This window comes from Rissa tridactyla, chromosome 19 (assembly GCF_028500815.1).
Source record: "Rissa tridactyla isolate bRisTri1 chromosome 19, bRisTri1.patW.cur.20221130, whole genome shotgun sequence".
Lineage (NCBI taxonomy): Eukaryota > Metazoa > Chordata > Aves > Charadriiformes > Laridae > Rissa > Rissa tridactyla.
Window position 1 is genome coordinate 5,129,208 of NC_071484.1, and position 22,676 is coordinate 5,151,883.

At 50.2% G+C, this 22,676-nt stretch overlaps 1 protein-coding gene across 5 annotated transcripts; it reads right to left on the minus strand.

The window, feature by feature from the left end:
* Positions 1–6,797: 6,797 nt before the first annotated feature.
* LOC128919192 (G protein-activated inward rectifier potassium channel 1-like) lies at positions 6,798–22,032 on the minus strand. 5 transcript variants are annotated; one of them, XR_008469856.1, is made up of 5 exons: positions 21,214–22,032; positions 14,154–14,370; positions 13,546–13,624; positions 13,031–13,429; positions 11,431–11,567 (listed from the first exon to the last, which is right to left on the minus strand). XR_008469856.1 is itself a non-coding variant. In XM_054224337.1 (3 exons), exons 1-3 carry the CDS (start codon positions 21,862–21,864, stop codon positions 10,987–10,989), a joined length of 1,449 nt encoding a protein of 482 aa, XP_054080312.1. In that variant the 5' UTR covers positions 21,865–22,032; the 3' UTR covers positions 6,798–10,986. The 5 variants fall into 5 exon arrangements, 1 of the variants encoding a protein (XP_054080312.1); XR_008469855.1 differs by having other exon boundaries at positions 13,527–13,624; XR_008469854.1 differs by having other exon boundaries at positions 13,031–13,624.
* Between the last annotated feature and the right edge of the window lie 644 nt (positions 22,033–22,676).

The window sequence follows — 22,676 nt, forward strand, 5'->3', positions numbered from 1 at the left end:
AAAAAGCACCGGGAAGCGAGGCAGGCTCACGCGGCAGGCAGAATCAGAGTGCCCCAACACAATACAAAGCCAGAGCAAAGGATGTGTGAGAAGCCAGGCTTTAAAGATCTTAGCCCAGAAGAGCACGAGGACGGAATGCCGTAGGGGATCTCTATGGAAACACAGCTTTCCAAGAGCAGAGCTGTTATTCCACCCCAGGTCACCTCCAGCAACATCTGTGATGCAAAATGCACTTTCAGCTCCGAGCACAGGCAGCTCCAATCCTGACACGGACCAACAGCACGCACAGACGCCACGAACAACATCACGCTGAGACCCTGTAAGACTGTGAGTGAGAAGAACGGCTCCCGTAGGGACGAACGACACCAGCAGAGAAGCCCGACGGTGCCACAATGGCGCGAATGCCTTATAGCAGCCCCAGGAAAGAGAGGCAACAGCTGCAGCCCATGAGAGACCACCATCAAAACCATGATGATGAACGCATGACAAGGTGGGCTTTAAGACCTAAAACCATTAAGGACACAGGAATGAAATCCCAGAAGATTACTCTGCAAAACAGACCTTTCGACGGAACTGCAGGTGCCACCTGGCTTGCCACCACAGGAGCTGACCACTCCGAAACATCTACGATGCAACGCACACCAGAAGGTACGTAGGTATGTACGAAAGCGTATCCACGCTTTAAGGTATAACGGCAAGACAAGAAGGGCCCGACCAGCGCTATGCCAAGGAGGCGATGCGCTGCAGCCTCTCAGGACGGCTACCGAGGCGCCTGCTGATCGCAGAAGAGCTACGGAGACTTCAAGACCAGAGGAAGGTATTATACAAGACGCAGGAGACAGAGCACACGAACCACGCAGACACAGGCTGGAACCGCCCTGCCCGGCACACGCTAGCGTCGTGCTGAAGACTAACCTGCTCCCTTTACTTGCCCGGCTGGCGCTGGTCCTGGACAGCCCTCTGCTCTACCCTGACTTTAAAACCCCTCCCTGCAATTGCCAACCTTGTGCCCGCCTCCCAGCCCCTCCCCAGCCCCGGCCCCTCAGCTTTCAGAGGGCTGGGGGGTCTGCATCCCTCCTCGACAAAAAAAAAACCCAACACGTCAGCTCTCTGGGACGTTTCTGTAGTCGCCAGGTTCCTCTTCATCATCTGCAATAAAAACACACAATGGACAAAACACTGCTGGCAGTCAGCATCGCGCCTGTCAACGCCAACCTCCTCCACAAAACCCCCCTCTTCAAAAGCACCGTGGGTGTTCCACTCACCTGCTCCATGCCAATTCCCAAGTCGGATGCTGCAGCAGTCATCGCTTGTAGCGCCTCAGATGCCAAGAGATGCAAAATTACCATTGCGCTAGAGAACTCATCACCCCATGCTCCTCCTCTCTACTACCCAGCTCACCCCAAGGGCTCGTCCAATTCCCGAGGGAGCCCACACGGTGCCTGCAAAACCAAAGGTAAACGCTCAACCAAGTTGCCATATAATATTTTGCTATTAGACACTGACGCGGCCCGCACCCGCCTCACCTTCTCAGGCTGCTTGTTGGCGTGCTGCTTCGGCCCTCCGAGGCTGCGGGTGGCACCTGCAAAAGACAAAACCAAAGGCATGTGCCGAGATACCGCCCCAAACTGCAGCCTGCCTGCAGCCATTCCCGTCTCCCGCTCCTTTCCCGTGTCTGCTGGCAATCCCTGCCTCTGCCACTTACAGGTTGGCACGCTGAGGCTTGGGTACCGCCTGCAAAAACCCAAACAACAAAAGGTGCTTGTGACTTCACCAACGCTATGACACCCGAGAAATAACCGCTACTTCATCCCACTAGTCGGTGCTCTCCTCGGCCGAGTCACCTCCGGCGCCAATATCCCGATTTACTCATTAGTTCACACCTTCAAAATAAAAAAAAAAACAACAACAAATATATAAGCTAGTCGTATAACCCTTGGTCACGTCTTCCCTCCGACACCACACACCCACTCACCTTCTTGTGTCGCCCCACTTGCCTCTCCTGCGTCGCCCTTTGGCGCACGGCTCATCCCTCTGCACCTGAAAAAGCAAAAATCGAACAAGTCACCCAGGTGCCGAGTGCTACCGTAGAAATCCCAGGGCTCTTGTTTCCATTTAGGAATAACATCTAGACTCCACCTACAGACTGCCATTAAAAAAAAAAATAAAAAAATTGGACCCAACGTTCAGGCCCCCCCCCCCAACACCTTCCGTCTGCTTCACTACCACGGAACAGCCCCTCCAGGAGCTCCCATCACCTCCATAAAACACTACGGAAAGGCCTGGCCCTGCCAACCGCCACTTGATCGGAGCTGACCGTCCCACCTCTGCCTCAGCGGTCCGGGCAGGCCAACACGTAAACCATAGACTCCTAATCCTGTTCCACCGACCCCGGCTCCGCACCACCGGGCAGCTGTCCCGGAGGACTAAAGTGCCATAGAGACGCACACCGGAGGACTGAGCGGGCACCGCTGTTACCCTGAAGGGCTAAAGTGCCATAGAGACGTGCTCCGGAGGACTGAGCGGACACTTCCGGCAGCCTGGAGGACTAAAGTGCCATAGAGACGCGCTCCGGAGGACTGAGGGGGCACTTCAGGCACCGCGGAGGGCATGGAGATGGACCCGGGCGGGCGGGACAGAACGCGCTCCGGGTGGCGGGGAGCTCTCCGGAGCCCCGGCGGTCGCGGTTCGCTCTCCGGCCGCCGCTCTGTGGGGCCCGGCGCCGGCCCAGGGCCAAGAAGCCGCGCGTGCGCGCGAGCTGCGGACCGACGCACGGCGCCGCCGGGGGCGGGGTCAAAACTGGCGGGGGGCGGGGCCGGGGCGCGCGCGCGGCAGCACCCGGTTAATGATCCCGCTCTCAGCGCTCACTGCGGTGATGAGCCGTGACCGCTCTCAGCCCGCTTTAGTCCAGCCGGGAACCGGGACCACTTACCGGCCGCGGGCCTCCCAGCTCCCGGCCCTGCCCGCACTCGAGCCCAGGCAGCGACAGCCAGCGCCTCTGCACCAAAAACCTGCCAAACAGGGGGGGGTTGCCCCAGAACGACCCCAGGGACGCTGCATCGCCCCGCGCGGGGCCCCAGGGCCAGGGGGTGACAGCAGTGAGTCCGACGGGGCTCCAGGAGGGAGGCAGGGCTAGCACCTCAGCCACAACATAAAAGTTGGTGATTTTGGCTTTTGAGTGTGAAATTTTTTTTTTTTCTCCTTTCCGGCTGCACAAATCCATATATAGCACAGACACTTACACTCGTGTATCTGTTTACACATATATATTTAGGAAATTTATATTATCTGTTTACACTTGTATAGAAAATCTGTTTAGACTCATACATTAACACCTAAGACACAGAATATCTGTTTAGACCGATTGCTTACACATCTATTTTGACACTAGTATCTTTTTATAAATAAGTTTTTTTAAGTATTTTTCCATTCTAAGATCTTTTATGTAACAGAGATTTTATTTTGAACTCATTTTACGTACATAAAGGAATATTATTTTCCTATACGTAAATGAGAGATTTTTCTCTATTTCAACGCCTCACGCCCATAGCTACAGGTTTTAACATTTTTTAATCCATCCCAAGATTGTTCAGCCCTTTTGGGGCTGTGACCTGCCTCTTTTGGGGGGAACCCCACGTAACCCCCACATCCCCCACTCATATGCTCCTCCGCCACATCATCACCCCCCCCAGTGACATCACAGTGCCCCAAATGACAACATTAAACCCCCCCAAACACACAAACACCCTTTTTTATTCACCCCAGAAGGTCCAAAACGACCAGACCCAGAGCTGGCCCCTTCCTCTCCGGGGTCTCTGCCACCGGCTGCAAACTTGGGCTGGGGCATCTCTCCAGCAGCACGAGACACGTACAATGAGGCACCTGAAAAACAAAAATCCCCCGTCATAGTTCAGCATGCTAAACAAAAAAAAAATAGCACAGAAAAGAGCAGAGGAATTCCCTCAGACCGGGGGACGGGACAGTAGCTGAGCTACAGGAGGATTCTAGGGAAACAGCTCAGCTCGAAATACAGAATCACAGAATCTTAGTGGTTGGAAGGGACCTCTGAGATCATCGAGTCCAACCACAAAAAAAAAAAAAAAAAAAAAACCACCAAAAAAACCCACACCCACCTACTAAACTCCACACCCACAACCCCACACATAACACCCCACCACAAACAATAATCTTGGGCACTAGAGCATGCCCTGAAGAGCCATGTCTACACGTTTCTTAAATACCTCCAGGGATGGTGACTCCACCACCTCCCTGGGCAGGCTCTTCCAGCGCCTGACCACTCTTTCAGTAAAGTAATTCTTCCTAATATCTAATCTAAATCTCCCTTGTCGCAGCTTCATACCATTTCCTCTGGTCCTGTCGTTATTCCCTTGGGAGAAGAGGCCAACCCCTGCCTCTCTACAGTTTCCTTTCAGGTAGTTGTAGAGGGCAATGAGGTCTCCCCTCAGCCTCCTCTTCTCCAAAGAGGAGCACAGCCTTCAAAAGCCAGAGCGATCTGAACTCTTAAAGTCAGTTTCGATGCTGTTTTGAACGCGATCTTAGCATACCAGTGAACCCCTCTGGCTGGTGTTGGGAAATGCCCAGCCCCTTCCCTTTTGCTGAAAAGGTGTGCCTTAGGTTTATACACACCCAATACTTACACTATAAAAGTCTTTGACTTTCGTCTGGCACTAATTTCACTTGCACGGCTGTGAATTGATACCATTACACTATCTCTCTCCAAAATACATAGTTATAATTTGACTACGGGTTTTTTTGTGTGCTACACAAGGAGGAGGGACATCTGGCCAGCGGCACTGCCCGAAAGAGATGCTACTGGGCTGCCGGGGAAACGCGCCACTGAAAGCCAGACAGAAATAAAGTACTTCAGAGCACGCCGTCTAAATATCAGGGGGAAAAAACCCTCAAACATTACATTCAGCTACCTCTTTTTAAAGCTTTAGAGCAAATACCTTCCTCGATCTCTGCAGCACCTTGTAGCACTTCATCTCCCTTTCCCTCTCTCTCATCCTGTCAGAGCCTCCCGTTGGTCTCTGCTCCGCAGCTCCTTTATCCTTTTCTCTGCCATCCAAGGGGTCCCCGCTCGGTTCCTCTCTCTCTCTCTCACTCATCTCTCATTTGCCAAGATGCTCCGTCAGGCTCCGGCGCTCGCAGAAGATTTGGCAGGAGCTGGTGACGCCTTGGGGGAAAGAAGAGGGTGGTATGGGGGTCCCAGTGGGGTGGGGGGGATACTGAGGGAGCAGATCCAGCAGGTCCAGAGGGCTCTGTGGGATCCTGGAGGGGGTGTGGGAGGGTCCCAGGGGGTCCTGGGGGGGGTCCCATAAGTCTCCATGGAGCCCTGGGGGAAAATGAGGGGTCGTGGGGTGCTCTGGGAAGTACCAGTATGGTCCCAGGAGGATGTGGGAGGTACCAAGGGGGGCTCCAGGGGGTCCCAGAGAGCTCTGGGGTGTCCAGGGGGGGTGTGGGAGGGTCCCAGGGGATCCTAGAGGGCTCTTGGGCAGCTCTCAGGGGGTGTGTGGGGTCCCAGAGGGATGTGGGGGTTACTGGGGGGGGGGCTCCAGGGGGTGTCAGAGAGCTCTGGAGTATCTGGGGGGGCTCCAGACGGATCTGGGGGATCCTGGAGCAGGTGTGGGAGGGTTCCAAGGGCCCCAGGAGGTCCTGGGGGAATGTGGGGGGTCCCAGAAGGCTCCAGAGAGTCCTGGGGGAACATGATCCCCTCATCTCCCCCCTTCAGCGCCTCAAGTCGCCCTCGATGTCCCCACCCAGGCCCCTACAATGCCCCCCTCTCAGGCTTCCCCTGGCCCCCTGCCTCCCCCCACTCAGGGCCTGCGTTCCCCCAGCCCCCCTCAAGGCCCTCCCAGCCACCCCTCAGACCCCCCCATCACCCCTCAGGGCCCGCTCAGCCCTCCTCATTCCCCCGCAGGACCCCCGTTTCCCCCACGTCCGCCCTCAGAGCCCGCTCAGCCCCCCGCAGTCTCCCTGGGGGTTCCCTCCGGCCGCCCATCACCCCTCAGGACCCCCGACCCACCCCTCAGCCCCTCCTCGGGCCCCCGTTCCTCCAGCGCCCCCGTCCCCCCTCAGGGACCCCTCCCTCGGCCCCCGTCCCCCCGCGGAGACCCCTCATGTTCCCCGCCACCCACCCGCTCACCTTGACGCGGTCCAGCTGCCTCACGACGTGCTCGCCGCGGCCCCGCGGGCCCGGGCCGACCGAACACCCGCCCGCCGGCCGCCGCCTTCCGCCAGAGCGCTGCCGCTCCGCTTTCGAGCTGGGCGCCATTTTCTCCCGGCCCCCTCCGCTTCCGGAGCGCCCCGGCCGCGCCCACTTCCCTCCTGGAGAATCCCCGCTCCATTGGCCCATCGCCGCCATCAATCCCCATCACGCCCCACCCAAGGGAGGTGAGCTGACCAATCGGAGCTCGGCGCCCGCGCTGTGATTGGCCCACCTTCCCGCCTATCCGCCCGGGAGCGGTTGCCATGGTGAAGACGCCCCGGCGGTAGCGCGAGCCCGTCACCGTGGCAACGGGGCGGTTCGGCCCGGCCTGCCAGCGGGGAGCTCGCCCAAACCCGGCTTTTTCTCCTTAAAAACTTTATGGATTCGTGTGCGACGGCACAAAATAAACCCGTTGCGCAGCCAGCCCCGCCCCCGCAGCGCTTCCTGGGGTCAGGCACGTCGAGGACGGAGGGGGCTCCCGCAGCTCGGGGGTAGCACCGGCTGCTGCGGCTTCGTGTGGGCCAGCGCCCGCGGGGGCGGACGTGGCGGTGGGGGGAGCACGGCCGTGGGGGTGACGGGAGAGACTCCGGGGAGCTCTGGTGAGTCGTGGAGGCTCCCAGCATCTGCGCCAGGGTGGGTGTCTGCCTTCTGCCCCCTGCCCAGCTTTCTGTCTGCACAAATCCAGACGGATTTGGCTTTCTCAGGAGCCCCAAGCTGGAGCACGCAGAAGGATGTGGGGGCAAACTAAAATATAAATTCAGTTCAGAGGGCTCCGGGGAATACCCAAATGCAAATGAAGGGCTTTGGCGCACACCAGTAGGGCCATATGACATGCTGTGGGGCTCAGCGCGCTCGATGGGAAGTGGCCGGCAGCCACCACCAGACCCTGTGGAAAAATCCATCTCCCAGCACCACTCGCACTGACCCCTGCTCTTGACTCCAGACGTATCCAGGGCACCTCAGGGTGCCAAAAGCAACCAGAAACAGCTTGAGGACCTCATGCAGCCTTGGAGGGGCCCTGGATGGCCCCTGGATGGCAAATGCTACCAACAGCCCAAAGCGTCCCTGGCACTGCAGGCAAGGGCTGCCTGGGAACCCGCAGTGATCCCAAAGGGGTCCAAGAAACCTTGGGACCAGCTCCCACCCCTCAGACACAACAGGCGACCTCGTTCCCCTGGGCACCATCACAGGTGCTTACCGAGTCAAAGGGACTGCAGGAGCCACAGCCATGAGTACGAAGAGTAAACCAATTGTTCATTACACATAACTCTTGGGACTGACACTTCCACAGGGCTCGGTGCCATTATGCCTTCCCCTTCTGTGAAACCTGAACAGTTGCTACTGGACCAGTGTTCATCAGTCTGGAGGGGAAGGAGCAGCTCCTCCTTTGCCCTTGATGTTGCAAGTCACCACGTGGCTGTCAGCCTCCCTCGAGCTTTTTCCTTCGGGGATAGAATTCATTTCTGGTATTTGAGAGTCAAAATCCTGATTGCACCTGCCTGTGCTTCCGCCTCACCCTCAGAAAAAGCACATTTCACACCCCTCAGCTCCCCGCCACCTCACCAGCCTGGCACGGGGCGTCATGTGTGCAGTGTCACGCCGAGACCTCCGATCAGAGCACAGAACCGAACGCTGGGTGGGACAGGGGGAGTTTTTGTCGCTACCTTCATCACCTGCATCGCCCAGCAGCAAACATCAGGTGGCAGCTGGCGGGTGGCCAAAATGCAGGTGTGTGTCTCAGCCAGCCATTCCCGCTGGTAAGCATCCATTGATGCTTGCTGTGCTGGCACCACACGTTCCACCGGAGCCCCCGGCTTGTGGGGTTGCCTTTGTAGCTGCAGAGCGGGCTCAGAGCTGGGCCACCTGCCAAAGAAGCCGGGGCACGTACCGCTCCCTGCTCCTGCTCACATCATACTGCACGATCCCGGAGCTGGGGGACAGTTCGCTCCCACCTGGTTTCCAGTTTGGGGCCTGATCTGCCCCCTGGCCCGAGCTCCTGGTGGTGGTACCGGTGACCCGTATGCCACATGTGGCTCTGCAGTCGCTGTGGGCCCTTGGTGTCCTCCTGGGGCCACGCAAAGCTGGCTACTTTCTTCCTCCTTGCCCTCCTGTATCTCTGGGCACCCCGTTGTGTCATTTTGCTTGTAAGAGTTTGCTTTTCGACTCCATCATCCTTACTCTCTTCCAGAGCAAATACACATCTCAAGGAGTAATAGTGCGCTGGAGCCCTCAGTCTCAGGAAGACATCATTCTGCTTCACGCAATAGGAACAGAGTCGCCACAGGGTTCCCAGAAGTATTTCGACAATTATTTTTGTCACAGTGGGCATCGCAGAAAACCACCATAGGCTTGCAAGCTCTCGTATAATACATTCAGAGCATTAAGATTCTGTGTCGCGCTGAGACTGGTCTGCAGGAAAGTCTTGGGAGGCCACGACTAAACCTACTCTGCAGCTATAGGAGCAGCCCAGAACTGGGAAAACCGAAAATAGCTTATGACCATCCTCCAGAACGCACGGCACAGAATACTACTGCCTTACGTGTCTGACAGCTGCATAACATGTGCGGAACAGCCCTTCACGTAACTATTTGGAAAAGCAGATACAGGGTACTTTCGCTCATTGTTTCTGTGGTGGAACTGCACGCTGAGCTGACTGACTCTCAAGAATGCTTGAGACCCAAGGTAGATCTAATTTTATTTTATACTAATACTGGTTGTTCTGAAGAATGGGGAGAGTCATCATCCAACCAAGCCCTCATGCTGTCACCTAGATATCCCATACTAATACATTTAATAAATGAAAATACAGATTTCGGCACATATATAACATTGAAATTCATGTTGAAAACAAACAAGAACGACAACAAGCAAATCCTACCCCTGTGCAAAATAACCATTTTCCAGTTTCACACCATAGGCAGCAAACCAAAAGCAAGAAACAGTGATTTATGCAAGCCAATCCATCCCTGGCTTGGACGTATCACTTTCCTTCTCCGTTCCACGCATTGCCAATTGATATGGCCACAGCAACCCTTTTTAAAGTTGACTGAACTCTGTCCACGTAACAAGAGCAGAATTTGATCCTTCTGTTGGGGAGCGCTCTGCTAGTGAGAAGCACCCTATATGCTGATCTACCAAACACTGCATTTTACAAAATAGGTTCTTTTTCAAGTTGTTAGGCTTGCTCACGCACGACTGGGAAAAAAAGACCCCTCTTTCACAGAGTGAGATGGGCAGCAGAATAGCTGAATAGGAATGCAATTATTCTCAAGCGTAGAACCCCAGGCAATCTAAGAAAGTCAAAGTCTAGTTTTCACCGTTCCCTGATGATCAGTAAGGCAAACAGTTGTTTCAGTTATGCAAGGTTTGTTTTAAAACCAGAAGAGGATTTTCCCCTCTCGCTCAAGGCCAGTCACTTAGAAAAGCTGTATGACACTTTAAAGAGATACCAAATACCAAAATACCAACGTCTCTGTGTAAATCTTCACTGGCATCTTTTTGGTCATTTCTACAGGTAAGGTTGCCACATTCCAAGGATGATCATCTAAAATACTCATTCAACAATTGAAAGCAAATCACCATTATTAGCAGCAGTACTTTGAGAGAATACCCCATTACGCTCAAAAACGTGAAAACCCTCTCTCAGCTGCACACTTAACGTGTTACAGACCTGTGCTGCCTTTTCTTCCCGTACTTTAATACATTTATATTAAAACAGTGTTCTACCATGCAATAAATTGCGTAGTATTGTAAATGTCAAATCTACAAAATTATTGAGAATCACACATAAGGAGATATGGCGAAGACAAATGTAACGACAAAAAAAAAAAAGGAGCAACATCAAAGACCCTCACCATTCATTAGTAAAACTCTGAGATGTGCACACGCTATTGTCCGTTCCTGTAATGACTGAAGGTTATCTAGCACTTTGCTTTGATTTACTTACAAGGAGTCTCCAAACTAAAATTTCATGAAGTTGAGGAAGGAGACATACCATGAAGTTGAGCTACCGACCTCAAGGTCCCTTCACAGTGAGTCGGGATAACGGTTGTTAAAATTCAATATGTGATCCACCTGATTGAATGCTGGGGTCTAATTTTGGACAGGGTAAACGATCTTTGTGTTTCTGAGAGCTTGTGTGAGTCAAATGACACAAACGGCTATGGCAAACCACCTCCTTTACCTGAATGACAATGAACGAGACTCTGGGGGCACCGAGCTGGCATGCCACAATCATTGAGAGAGAAGGATGCGTGCCACCAGGCTGCACAGGAAGGTCACCTTCCAGTGAGGTCACTGGGAGAACTGGACTATGACCAAGCAGCATCACAGATTCTTCCTGTGTCCTGCTCTTCTGTACATTAGGAACAGTCCGAGATCTGAGCTACACAAAACTGCGTTTCAGCTGGTTTTACACCCTTTTTGGCTCGATGTCTGAACGTTTCACTCTGCAGCTAAGGATCTAGTCCTCGCTTTATGAAAAAGCATCTGCGTATATGGAAGACAATGTAGATTTGCAACGAGCATGCCAATACACATCATTGGGGCAGCGATCTCTTTGGCACGACTGCCCCTCAAAGTCCTATTATGCTACTGAAGTTGTATCTGTACAGAGCAATTATACAAAAAGGATCATTCTTCCTGAAAGTGGCAAAACCAAATTATGACTTTACTGTAAGACAACTCTTTCAGGTCAGCAGTCTCGAATGCAGTTTATCAGCAACAACTCCTGTTGCTTCTGCTCTTAAGAGAAGCGGTCAGAGTTCATTTTTCGAAGTTTGGCAGGAAAACTCCAATTTCTCTAGAGCGCACATACTTGGAGGGTTCTTCTGTAACTTGAGATCACCAGTAGACTGAGTCAAAGCCCCAGCATTTATTTTTAAAGCTTTCAGCTGTATCCTGTCATCACTGTCTTCACCGTCAGGGATGGGACTTATTTCTTGAATTTTCAAGAGATCTCCAGTACTGCAAGTCTTCTCAGTGTTACTGGAACTCATTCTCAGGGCTCTTCTTGGAAAGTCTTCCTTTCTCGAGCTAATCTTCTGAAGTTTAAAAGGGAGCTTGTTTTTCTCTCCTGCAATATCAATACAGTCAAGTGAACAAACCTGTTCTCTTCTGGTTTTGTTATTATCGGCAGGACTATTCAAAGGAGATGACAGGGACAGGTTTTCTTCTTGCTCTTTAACACTGTAAGGAGGAGTGGGGACTTCAAACGTAGCATGAAACTGAGAATAATCGACACGGAAAAAGCCATCTTCGAGGGACATTACCGGGAGGAATCTGTGACCCCAAAGAACTTCATCTTCTGTATATGAGGTCCTAGCTTGACACGTCATTCCTACGGAAACAGAGACAAGAGCATGACATTCTAACGTAAGCAAGCAGACTGGCATATCAAACAAAAAATATAAGGTAAGGCTGATGGATAAAATTCAATTGTAGCATGTAAGCTAACAAATTTATAGATTATAAAACGGAGCGATTGCTCCTAGTCAATCTCTCGACACTCAATGGAGTGTGCCTAATTGATTTTTATGCTAATATTGGAGGAAATATTGCAGACTCACACCAAGCAAACAGCTTTTGATAAAAGCAAAACATAAAATTAAGGCAGTGTTAGCTCGCTAGCAACAACCATCTTACAGTTTGTATGTAAACAATGTTTCCTGGAAGTCACCTCGTGTCCTGATTTGAGGTAGAACAAAACCAATTTTCTTTTTGCTGATTTTACTTTGAAGTCTCTTCTAACTGACTGCACTCTCTGAAAGTAACAGTGTGTTTTTCAGGCGGTGTCTGCTTCCAGAGGGATCATGTCTGATGCTTATACTTAACACTAAGGAATGGTGTGCAGAGAGGCTCTTGCTTATACTTATTGCTGTACCAGCCAAGGTCACCTCACTTTGTTATATGCCCCGTTGGAGGGTCGGAAGAGCATAGAGAGGTCGCACCTGCGGGGAGAAGCGGACAGGAGAGGCGACCCAAAACTGGCCAACGGGGTATTCCAGCCCATCTGCCCCATGCTCAGTATAAAAGCTGAGGGATCAAAGGGTCAGCCTCTCTCTTCAATGTCCGGCGTCGAAGGAGGACTCTATCTGTTTGTCTGCCCCTGATCCTGACCCGTGCGCTCCTGACTCCAGATCTGGAATCCAATTCCTGTCCATCCCGGAGTCCAGTCTGGGACTTCCCCAGCGCGTGCCAGCGACGTGATCCTCATCCTGGGAGCTCGATAGGGGGGTTGTATATATGTCATTATTTTCTTATTAACATTATTGTCTTGTCTTTTCTTTGTTAATATTTTAGTTTCATATTTCATTAAAGTAGTTTAGTTTCTTTTCAACCCATAAGTCTCTCTCCCTTCTCTTCTGGGAAGGGAAAGAGGTTAAAAGAGAGCATCTGCCATTCATTTAGTGGCTAGCCCAGCCTAAACACGACACCTTGGGAGAAAGAACCATTGCTTGGCAGAGACTTAGAGCATTCTCTGGCAAAGATCGGGTGTGGGGGGAGCCAAAGCTAAATGAAAAATGTAATATTCCATTCCTTATACAGGCTAGGCTACTTTTTCTCCAAATAGCATGTCAAGACGAAAGCGGCGCAGAGACGCTGCAGCTGTCTTCCACGCTAAGACACAGGTACCGCTGTAAAGCTTGTAGAAGAATTTGTTCCACTTAATACAAACATCATTGGCAAGTACTTACATGTGTGAACTGACACCTAAAACGTGTCAGTCACCTAAAACCCAACAAATCTGTTACAATCTCAGCACAACCGTGCTGGTGATACAAATACCCCAGATGAGCAGACCTTTAAGACTTCTGTCATGGTACTCTTCAGAGGCAGGATTTGCAGTCAGTAAGCCCAAACCCTGATTTGCTCTCCCATTACTGCTACATTAATTCTCAAACAAGCGCAAAAAGTTTCCCTTGCGATACCCGGTTAGGTAATTGCATTAAGCGTGGTTGTGAATGCATGCTTATCTACGATACACGGTTCAGTTGCGGGATGACAAGAGGCTTCTGTGAGGATCTAAAGACTGCCGCACTCGATGTGAAACAGTGTTCTGTCCCGGTGGACTGTGTATTTATTTAGAGCACGTGGATAGCAATCCGTCAGTTCTGCTTCCCATCCAGTGTGAGATGACTGCACTTGGCTGTGCCAGAAGGACATTACTGTTTCCAAGGCAGGAACTGGGCACCCGGTAATCTTGTTGAAAGAAGGATGAAAATTCTCCTTGATTAATCAAAGTTTAAAAAAATCCTCAAAAGAAGGGAGGGGAAGGTCAGAATATTGATGAACCTACTGAACAATTTGGACTTTACCAGCACGCATGGATCCTCAACGTGAAGCTTCTTACGTGACTGCAGCGCATTGTCACAGGATTCATAAAGGAATTAAGTCCTCAAAAGACAAGGTCACAAAGTCAGCTGTCATCTGGACAACACCGTAGCAGAATTTAAAAAAAAAATAAATGCCCTGCTCTTATGTGCTGATAACCACATGTTCCTACAGTCTTTACAACTATGTGGTCTGTATTTCTACTGTAAAACTGGATCTGTTATTTTGCATTCAGTTTAATGCAAGCTAGGCTGAAAGTGATTTTACAGCACTGGCAACTTTTAAAGCTCAGCGTTCCTTCGGCGTGGTGGTCCTTCAAACAGAAGCCTCGTATGGGTGTTGTACTTCTCTACATGCCACACTCAAAGAGTGGCAGGGGCATCTCTTCCTGGATGTACTGGCCACTTGGGGCATCTGTAATGCGGGGCCCTGTGGGGCTGGTAAAGGCCGCTGAAGCCCTGTAGCATATGGCAGGATACTCTGGAGCATCCAGGATCAGCATCCTGAAAGGATTAACAGCTGCCTCGCTAAAAATATCATGACTGAAAACAAAGACGAAAAATTAGAGCATGCATATTATTCTAAATCTTACCGGTAGTCTCAACGATTCCTTCAAGGATGACAACTATTTCAAATTGCTCGCTTCTTAGTGATCTTTGCGAGAGACAAAAAAAGGGGCTCTTTGAGTTAATTTCATGACAGATGGTTAATGGGGAAACTAAAAACAGCTGGTCAGCTCCAGTTCCAAATCCAACATCCAGTTCACACTGGTCTAGTGGCAGAAATTCTCCCTCCGGTGTCTGTCGGGACTAAAGATGAAAAGATGATTTAGTAATCACCATATGAGGCAAAACACGAAAAGCAATGCAACGAAGTTTAAACCTGCCTCTTTCAGAACATTATCATCTACATATTAGGTCCGCGGTCTTCATAATGGAGATATGAGTAATGCTAAATACTATAAGGATACTATACATGACCAATTTTGACTGTTCTTATTATGCCACTAGATCTCATCATCATCTACAAACTTTACTATGAGATATATAATTTTTTTTTGACAAAAACGTCAGGTACCACACTACACGCCTCAGAACGGATGTTCACCATGAACATCCTGCAGCAAAAAGTTCCCATTAATGAGAACAAAATCTACAAGCCAGACACATTTGAATCCATTGCCTGAATTCATGTTTTGTTATTTTTATACTTTACTAATTTTTGTTTGTCAGACACTAACTCAAAGGTAAGCACCATAGTAATCATACAGTGAGTCCGGTAACTGACACTTCCACTATCTGAATCGACATTAACGATGCTATTGTCCCATGCCAATTTGCGCGTACCACCTACTGCATGTTGATTTTGATAATGAACTTACGATCATTATTAAGCTAAGTGGCCCATTTTTATTCCCATCATTTCACAGGTCCAATAAAAATACTGCTATGATACCTTCCCCCCCGCCCCATAGCGTTATCCCAAAATCTTCCTGGTATTCAAGGTATAACTAAAAATTACATCAGTTGGCCAGGCAGCTCCTCAGCTGATTGCTTTAAACGTCTTTGGTGGAAATTGCCCGTTAAAATGAAAAGCTTTGCAAAGCCTATCTAAAATCCTTTCTGCTTATTGGTTATTAGAAAGCCCTTAACTTTTTCAGAAGCCAGCTATTGATTATAAATGATAGATTATTCCGTAGATACTAATTAATTAACTGTGTTGCACTGGTATTGCCAAACGTATTGCTTCCATTGCTTGGAAACCCCATCCATCAGTCCCGAGAGCAAGCCGAAGCTCGCAGTTTTCCCGTTGACTTAGATCTGATTGGTAGACTTTTAAGAAAATTTCTATCTTTAAAAAAAATCCCTAAGCAACCAGTGTACCCTTCAGATTGTCTCTCTGCTTCACCTGTATGTTAAAAACGCTGAATTTTAACTGCCTGGTATCTACTGGTGATTACACAACCAGTTAGGTAGCTGGTAGAGTACAGCTCCGTATGAAACACAATACATGATTTCATTTATGTGCTACGTGTCTCTTTTTCTGCTGAGGAAAAATAAAAATTCTTCCTATCTAAATAACCAAGTTCTCCCTCTCACCAGAGTCAGTTTCTCCACTACTGATGAGGACAGGGAAAGGAAAATACGAGCTGCTTGCTTGTAAAAGCATTCTCATGGAGTATTTGTGCTTTGAAAGGTAAAAGACGGTGCTATAAAATAAAAGCCATCGAAACCACTACCGCGTAGCAATCGTGACGGTCTCTGTTATATGCCCAGGTGGAATCAAACTACCGCAAAAACATCCTTTCTCTTTTCCCGAGGGGCCCTGCAGAACCGAGCTGCAGACTACGCCACTGCTTTTGTTGCCTGGCTACTGTTCTTTCAGCGGGTGCACAAATTGGTTGGCAATGTATGATCTTTGCTCCAAGGCAACAAGGCTCCACGTGAGCTGTACAAACGAACAGCTAAACCCGAAATTTTCCCAAAGTTCAATCAAAGACAATTGCCTAGACAAAGATGTGCATATTTGCACAAGTTGCTGCCTGAACGACTTAAGAACTGTTTCATCTACAAACCATTTTTCTCTGTGGAAGAGTCTTCGATCAAATCCACTCAATAGTAAACAAATCCAGCGAGGATGATTAGAGGTAACACATCTGGGAGAAAGAAAAGGTTGTGTTTGAGGTATTCAGTATCTTACAGACAGGACGGATTTATGCAGGGCATGGAGAATTTTTAAACTTATTTGTTAAACAAAAAGAAATTAACCTGAATTAAGCCCTAATACATTAAGACTCCTAGCCAGTGACCTCTGGTGTGTGTATATATATATATATTTACTCAAAGGATCAGGAAACAGGGCGGAGGACTATAAACTGTCAGCAGTAAGTTTGGAAGGAGCACTCCTGATTCTTTATTTTGATCACCTGCATAACACAAAGCCAAATAAAGTCCGCAGATGAACACATGCTCGAACAAGGGCACAATTACTTAGAAATGCCCCAGCTTTCATTTTAAATGTGGCCAGAGATGAAGAATCCAAAGGTCTAGATGAGTTGCTCCAAAGGTTAGTTGCCTCGCACCTAAGAAAAAAAGACTCCTTCTGTGTCCGGATTTTTCCACCTTTAACTTTCTGCCACCGGATCTTTGTGCTGTTTCTTACTGCTTGGCAGACTTCCATTGCTTAATCACTTGATCTGTTTTTGTGGCTGACCCAATATTTTATGCCCTTTGAGTCTTTGCTCCTATCCTTCATTCATTCTCGGCGCTTTTCTAAACCCTGTTGTTTATGCACATCCTTCTTTAACCGGACACAACACGGTTTTATTATTATTAATCTGTTTTCAGTTCACTTGGTTAGAGAATTCTCATAATTATGTTTTGATACCGAGGTAGACTAATTAAGCATCGGAGTAGAAAACGCGGGATGCAAAAGGCAGATAATCCTTAAGCTTAGTATCACAGTATGTTGTGGAGAAACTCGGGAATCTAGAGAACGCTGAACTGGTACATGCTACTTTACCACACGGTCCTACAGTATTTTCACTTCTAGTTGAGAGGACAAACCTTTGTCTCAGCTATTTGCACTTCTGCCCTACCCTCAGACTAGCAACTTGTGAGAACCTTTATTATGTATTACATTATAGAAATAATACGAACTTGTTACTTTGATAATAAATTACACCTAGAGCTCTAGCTTAAGTAATTGCCAGGATGATTGCTACTTTATTTTTAATAGAGTATAGGGGCCCCAAGCTGCGCACACAACCGAATTGGGGTGAGCTTGTTCAGAGCGGGGAAGAGAAGGCACAGAGGCGATCTAATAGCAGCCTTCCCAAACCGTGTAAGAGGAGGGTAACGAGAAGATGGCGCCAGGCTCTTCACAGCAGCGCACTGCAGGAGCCTGACAGACAACAGGCCTAAGCTGAAACAAGCGAAGTTCTGACTGGATTAAAGAAAAACTTTTCCATCATAAGGACAGTTAAGCAGTGGAAGTGCTTGCCCAGCAAGGCTGTGCAGACTTTGTTCTTAGAGGTTTCCAAAATCAGACCGGAAAATGCCCAGAGCAAACTGGTCTGACCTCCTAGCTCACCCACGCAGCAGGTTGGACTGGAAACCTCCCAAGGTCCCTTATAATGTGAATGATTCTGCGATATTAAAAAACATATCATTTGCACTTTCCGCATGTGCCCTGCTTATCGAGTTATTGCGACCACAATATCATAGAATCAGAATCACAGAATCATTCAGGTTGGAAAAGACCCTTGGGATCATCGAGTCCAACCATCAACCCCACTCTACAAAGTTCTCCCCTACACCATATCCCCCAACCCCACATCTAAACGAGTCTTAAACACATCCAGGGATGGTGACTCCACCACCCCCCTGGGCAGCCCATTCCAGTGTCTGACCACTCTTTCTGGGAAGAATTTTTTCCTAATGTCCAGTCTGTTGCAGCTTGAAGCCATTCCCTCTTGCTCTATCACTAATTACCTGTGAGAAGAGACCAGCACCAACCTCTCTGCAATGGCCTTTCAAGTAGTTGTAGAGAGTGGTGAGGTCTCCTCTCAGCCTCCTCTTCCTCAAACGCCAATATTGTCCTCAAAGAGCCAATATCACGGCTCTTCTTACTTATTTGCCATGACTGCCGTCTGCGAACTTTGTTACAGTTTTGTTTGCTTTCAGCTTTTTCAAAGCTGTTAATTAGTACAGCTCAAAGAATAGGTGCCTGCTGGTCATAACCCAAAGCGTACTGGCTCTATGGCTACTATGCCTCACGATTCTACTTTTAGAACTATTGCTCAGCACGTGTTGAAAACAGGCTACGATGATTTTACATTCCTCGGCTTCCTGAATCAAAATGCCCTACACTACTAGATGAAACACTTTACAGACCACTTTACACACCATCATGCTTATCAGTGACGTATGTAGCCCCATCAAGAGAGGACAGAAATAGGTACCACAACTAATTTTTTAAAAAAATCGATACTGATTGCCATACGATGGATGCTGGTTGCTGCCGCTGTCACCAGATCACTCAGGCACACTAGTGAGCTCCAGGAATTAACAGGCAGAAAAATTCAGTTCACTGTGCCACTGAACAGGCCAGGACCTGGAATGGCACATTTTCAGCAGCCAGTTCCAACCAGCTTCTTGCTATTTCTGGCCCCAAGAGTTTGCTTTTTCCTGCTTCTAGAGCACTCAATGTAAATTGGAAAGACTCGGGTTTTTGAAAAAGTTTTTGCTGAAGCACACATGCTTAGTCTTGTAACTCTGTTTTCCAAACTCTCCACAACTCAGTCTATAAAGGGACTCAGACTTTTCCGTGACATCACTACACCATGCTGCTGCGCAGTCCCCGGGACCACAAAAACAGCCATCGCAGCACGGTGGCACCACTATAATCTACCCAATATCCTGGGAGTACATCACACTTCCAGCAAATGCCATTCAGACAGACTTAGGTTGGTGTACTTTCTTTACAAGTGTAAATCCTCAGGGCTCCATTGGTCCCACCGACACACTATGTTCACTACTAAATATGGCTCCTATCTCGAGTACAAAAGTGTGATAAGACGTGTTTCTTCACATTCTTTCACTGTGACACCAGTTTTAAAAAAATCCTAGCTATCTAATCGGGTGCAGGGGAAGCGTAGCAAGATCAGCTGTCAACAGCACTGTGCGAAGCACAGTGGAGAGAGCACAAATCACAAAAAGGCAGAACTGGCTAAAGATAAATGGTAAGCGAGTTCCAGCACACTCACCAGAGGTTTAGGGGACACACAAAGCTACTTCAAAGCAGCTGATGTAAATTCACACGCTGCCGTAACGGCTGCTATGGCTGCTGGAATGATGCGTCCAGTTCAAGGGGCACCTCAGTGAACTGAGGAGGATTTACAGAAAGACAGAGGACCTAATATCACGCCTTTTAACGAGGACCGAAGGGGCAGCTCGTACACAGACACTCACTTTTAAACTCTCCTGTGTCCATAGCTTATATTTACCAAAGCTTGCAAAGTAGCTTGAAGACAAGTCATGGGCATGATGAACATTCGAAAGAAATCAAGTATTACTCACTGAATCATTGTCTAGTCTATGAAACAGCTATCATAAGACGAATCGGTCAAGCAGGTCCATCAAATGTCCTTGTGTCTTCTGTCCCAATCACCTGCATACCAGCATTGCGTAGCAATAGAATTACCATCAGAAAGCGTGCTACCTTGTGGGCTCAGCATCTTATTTCAAAAGAAGTTTACAGCAAATTACTAGCACTGCAAAACCACAACTGTGACACTGCTTTTATTCCACTTTGACTTGCATTCTGTCTTGGACAATGGACAGGATTTAACACTTCAGAGGAGGCTTTCTGCTAATTTGTAATAGTTAGACCTCAACAAAAAAATGGTTTAGCTGGCTTTCTGATTCCTACAAAAATTGCTCCATTGTAACGCCTGACAGCTTGTTCCCATATATATATTCACACGACCTCTTTTTGAATCTTAGCAGATTCTACATTTTAAACGGTATTCTGCAGCAAGAAAAATTAACAGTTCAGTCAAGCTTTCTGCACAGAAGGAAAACAGCCTTTCGCATTTACCATTGTCTCATCACCTACTCTATCAATCACGCTTGTTTCTGCAGGTTATTAAAATGGCCAAACAACTGCTCCAAAGAGAGAATTACCACAGAGAATACAGAACATTTACAACATTCAAATATGATATTCTGCAATTAACATCATCACTGGGATCCAGCTTCTGATGCTCCCCATCAGGCTTGCTGCTGTGACAAGACGTAGCTGCTATGAGCTGCTATGTTGCTTCACCTCGGCATGCCGCACGCAGCGTTTTCCTTCCATTCTTCTCCCGCCCAGCGTCTCTTCAGACTTCAGTGCCTCCTCCCAAACCCTACCGCCTCCTGATGATTTTTTTTTTCTTAAGATCGCCTTCGAATTCCAGTATTCTTGCATTCTGAATTACGCGGACCATTGTCAGTGATTAATAGATATCGGTGACAATCAAAGTGCATTTCCACTGAAGAACCTGCACAATCCCTCTGAAACACTGGGAGGCTACCGGCTGGAGCCACAGGGGAAGGAACTGCAAGCTAAATCTCCCCACGTTTCCCCAAGGGGAAGACGTGGTCAAGGTTAATCTTTGTCCTAATTTAATGTCACCACAAAACGGGTATAACCAATTTCATATTCCCAGCCATAACCTGCTAAGGGGCATGCCTTAGTGTCCCTGCCCACAGCTATCCTGTACCTGACACATCCATCCTTCCTGACCAAACCGTCTTCCTGCCAGCCTCACAATCCACTGCGATGCCTCTGGGAGCTCTCTGATGAGACTGCCCTTTCCCCTGTGCCTGCTTGGCTCTTTCATGGCTCCCACTATGAGCAGCCACGGCAAATTGTTCCGAAGCCCTTCTTACCGCCCCAGCCACATGCACTCCCCCACATGCCAAGGGACAGGGAAGCTGACCCTGGGGCAGGGCAGAGCCCACCAGCAAGCAGCAGCAAGGACCGTGCGGGGGAAGCCCCATGCCACCTGCACTATGGGCACGTGGCTGCACTTGGCCTGTGCCTTGCCTGCATCACCCACCGCAACGCAGGTCTCCTGTCCTGCCCGCTGTCGCGCCAGGCCTCACCTTGATCAGCTTGCAGCGGATCTGGGCAGACACCATGTGGCTGTTGCGGAGGTTGCCGACACGGAACATGAGGCAGAGCTTGCCATCCCGCTGCGAGACAACTGCCGCACGGCTGAACATGAGGGTCTCGGCTCGCTTTTTGGGCTGGGACATCTTGATGAACATGCAGCCGATGAGGAACGCATCGACAATGGAGCCAAGCAGTGACTGGAAGAGGAAGAGCACGATGCCCTCAGGGCAGCGCTCGGTAATGTAGCGGTGCCCGTAGCCAATTGTGGCCTCAGTCTCTATGAAGAAGAGGAAGGCGGAGGGAAAGTTGTACACGTTGGCCACACACGGGCTGTAGGCATCGTCATGTGCCCGGTGCAGGTCACCTCGCAGGTAGGCGATGCCCCACCACATCGAAGCCATGACCAGCCAGGCAACCGTGTAGGTGAGCAGGAAGATGAGCAGGTTCCAGCGCCACTTGAGGTCCACCAGCGTGGTGAAGAGGTCGGAGAGGTAGCGGCTGCTCTCGCCACCCAGGTTGCCGTGTTGCACGTTGCAGCGCCCGTTCTTGTCCACGAAGCGCTGCCGCTCCCTGCGGGCGCCGCTGCAGGCCAGGCCCACCGCCTGGTACTCGTCCCCAAACTTCCTGCGCAGGGCAGACATGCCGCCGGCCGCCCAGGGCCTCCGCGGGCGCGCTGGGGATGCGGCGGGGCAGGGGGGGGCGGCCGCGGCACCTCGCTGCCTCCGCGCAGCACCGGCCGAGCACGGCGCCGGCCGCAGAACGGGAGTCAGCGGGAGTCAGCCGCCGGCAGCGCGGGGTACGAGCGAGCGGAGCGGCCGCGACGAGAGCGAGCGGCCGCCGGGATGCGCAGCGGGCGGGGGACCGGAGCGGGGGCGGAGCCGGGGCGGGCGGGGGAGCCCGCGGGGGGGCGGAGCGGGGCCGCCGCCGCGGGGCCGGGCTGGTCACCGGCCTCTTTTTGCCGCAAGCCGTTCGCAGTCAGCGCGTCGTTCCGCGCTCACAGACTGCCCCCCGCGAGAGGAGGGATGATGGGGGCGTGACACCGGGGAGGGGGGATCTTATCAACGCTTATAAATACTTCAAGGGGGGGTGTCAGGAGGATGGGGCCAGGCTCTTCTCAGTGGTGCCCAGGGACAGGACAAGGGGTAACGGGCACAAACTTGCCCCTGGGAAGTTCCATCTCAACAGGAGGAGGAACTTCTTTGCTGTGAGGGTGGCAGAGCCCTGGCACAGGCTGCCCAGAGAGGTGGGGGAGTCTCCGTCTCTGGAGACATTCCAACCCCGCCTGGCCGCGTTCCTGTGCCACCTGCTCTGGGTGACCCTGCTCTGGCCGGGGGTTGGAGGGGGTGATCTCCAGAGGGCCCTTCCAGCCCCGGCCAGGCTGGGATTCTGTGACGCACCGGCAGTGGACACCAGGCTGCTGGAGATGAGAATCACGACGTGAGCGGCAGCGAGT

Coding starts and splice junctions, on each gene's coding strand:
- LOC128919192 (XM_054224337.1), bottom strand. CDS start 21,864: ATGTCTGCCCTGCGCAGGAAGTTTGGGGACGAGTACCAGGCGGTGGGC. Junction 14,371..21,213: donor TCCGCTGCAAGCTGATCAAG/GTGAGGCCTGGC, acceptor TTTCATCTTTAG/TCCCGACAGACACCGGAGGG. Junction 11,568..14,153: donor AGGAATCGTTGAGACTACCG/GTAAGATTTAGA, acceptor CTGTTTCCGTAG/GAATGACGTGTCAAGCTAGG.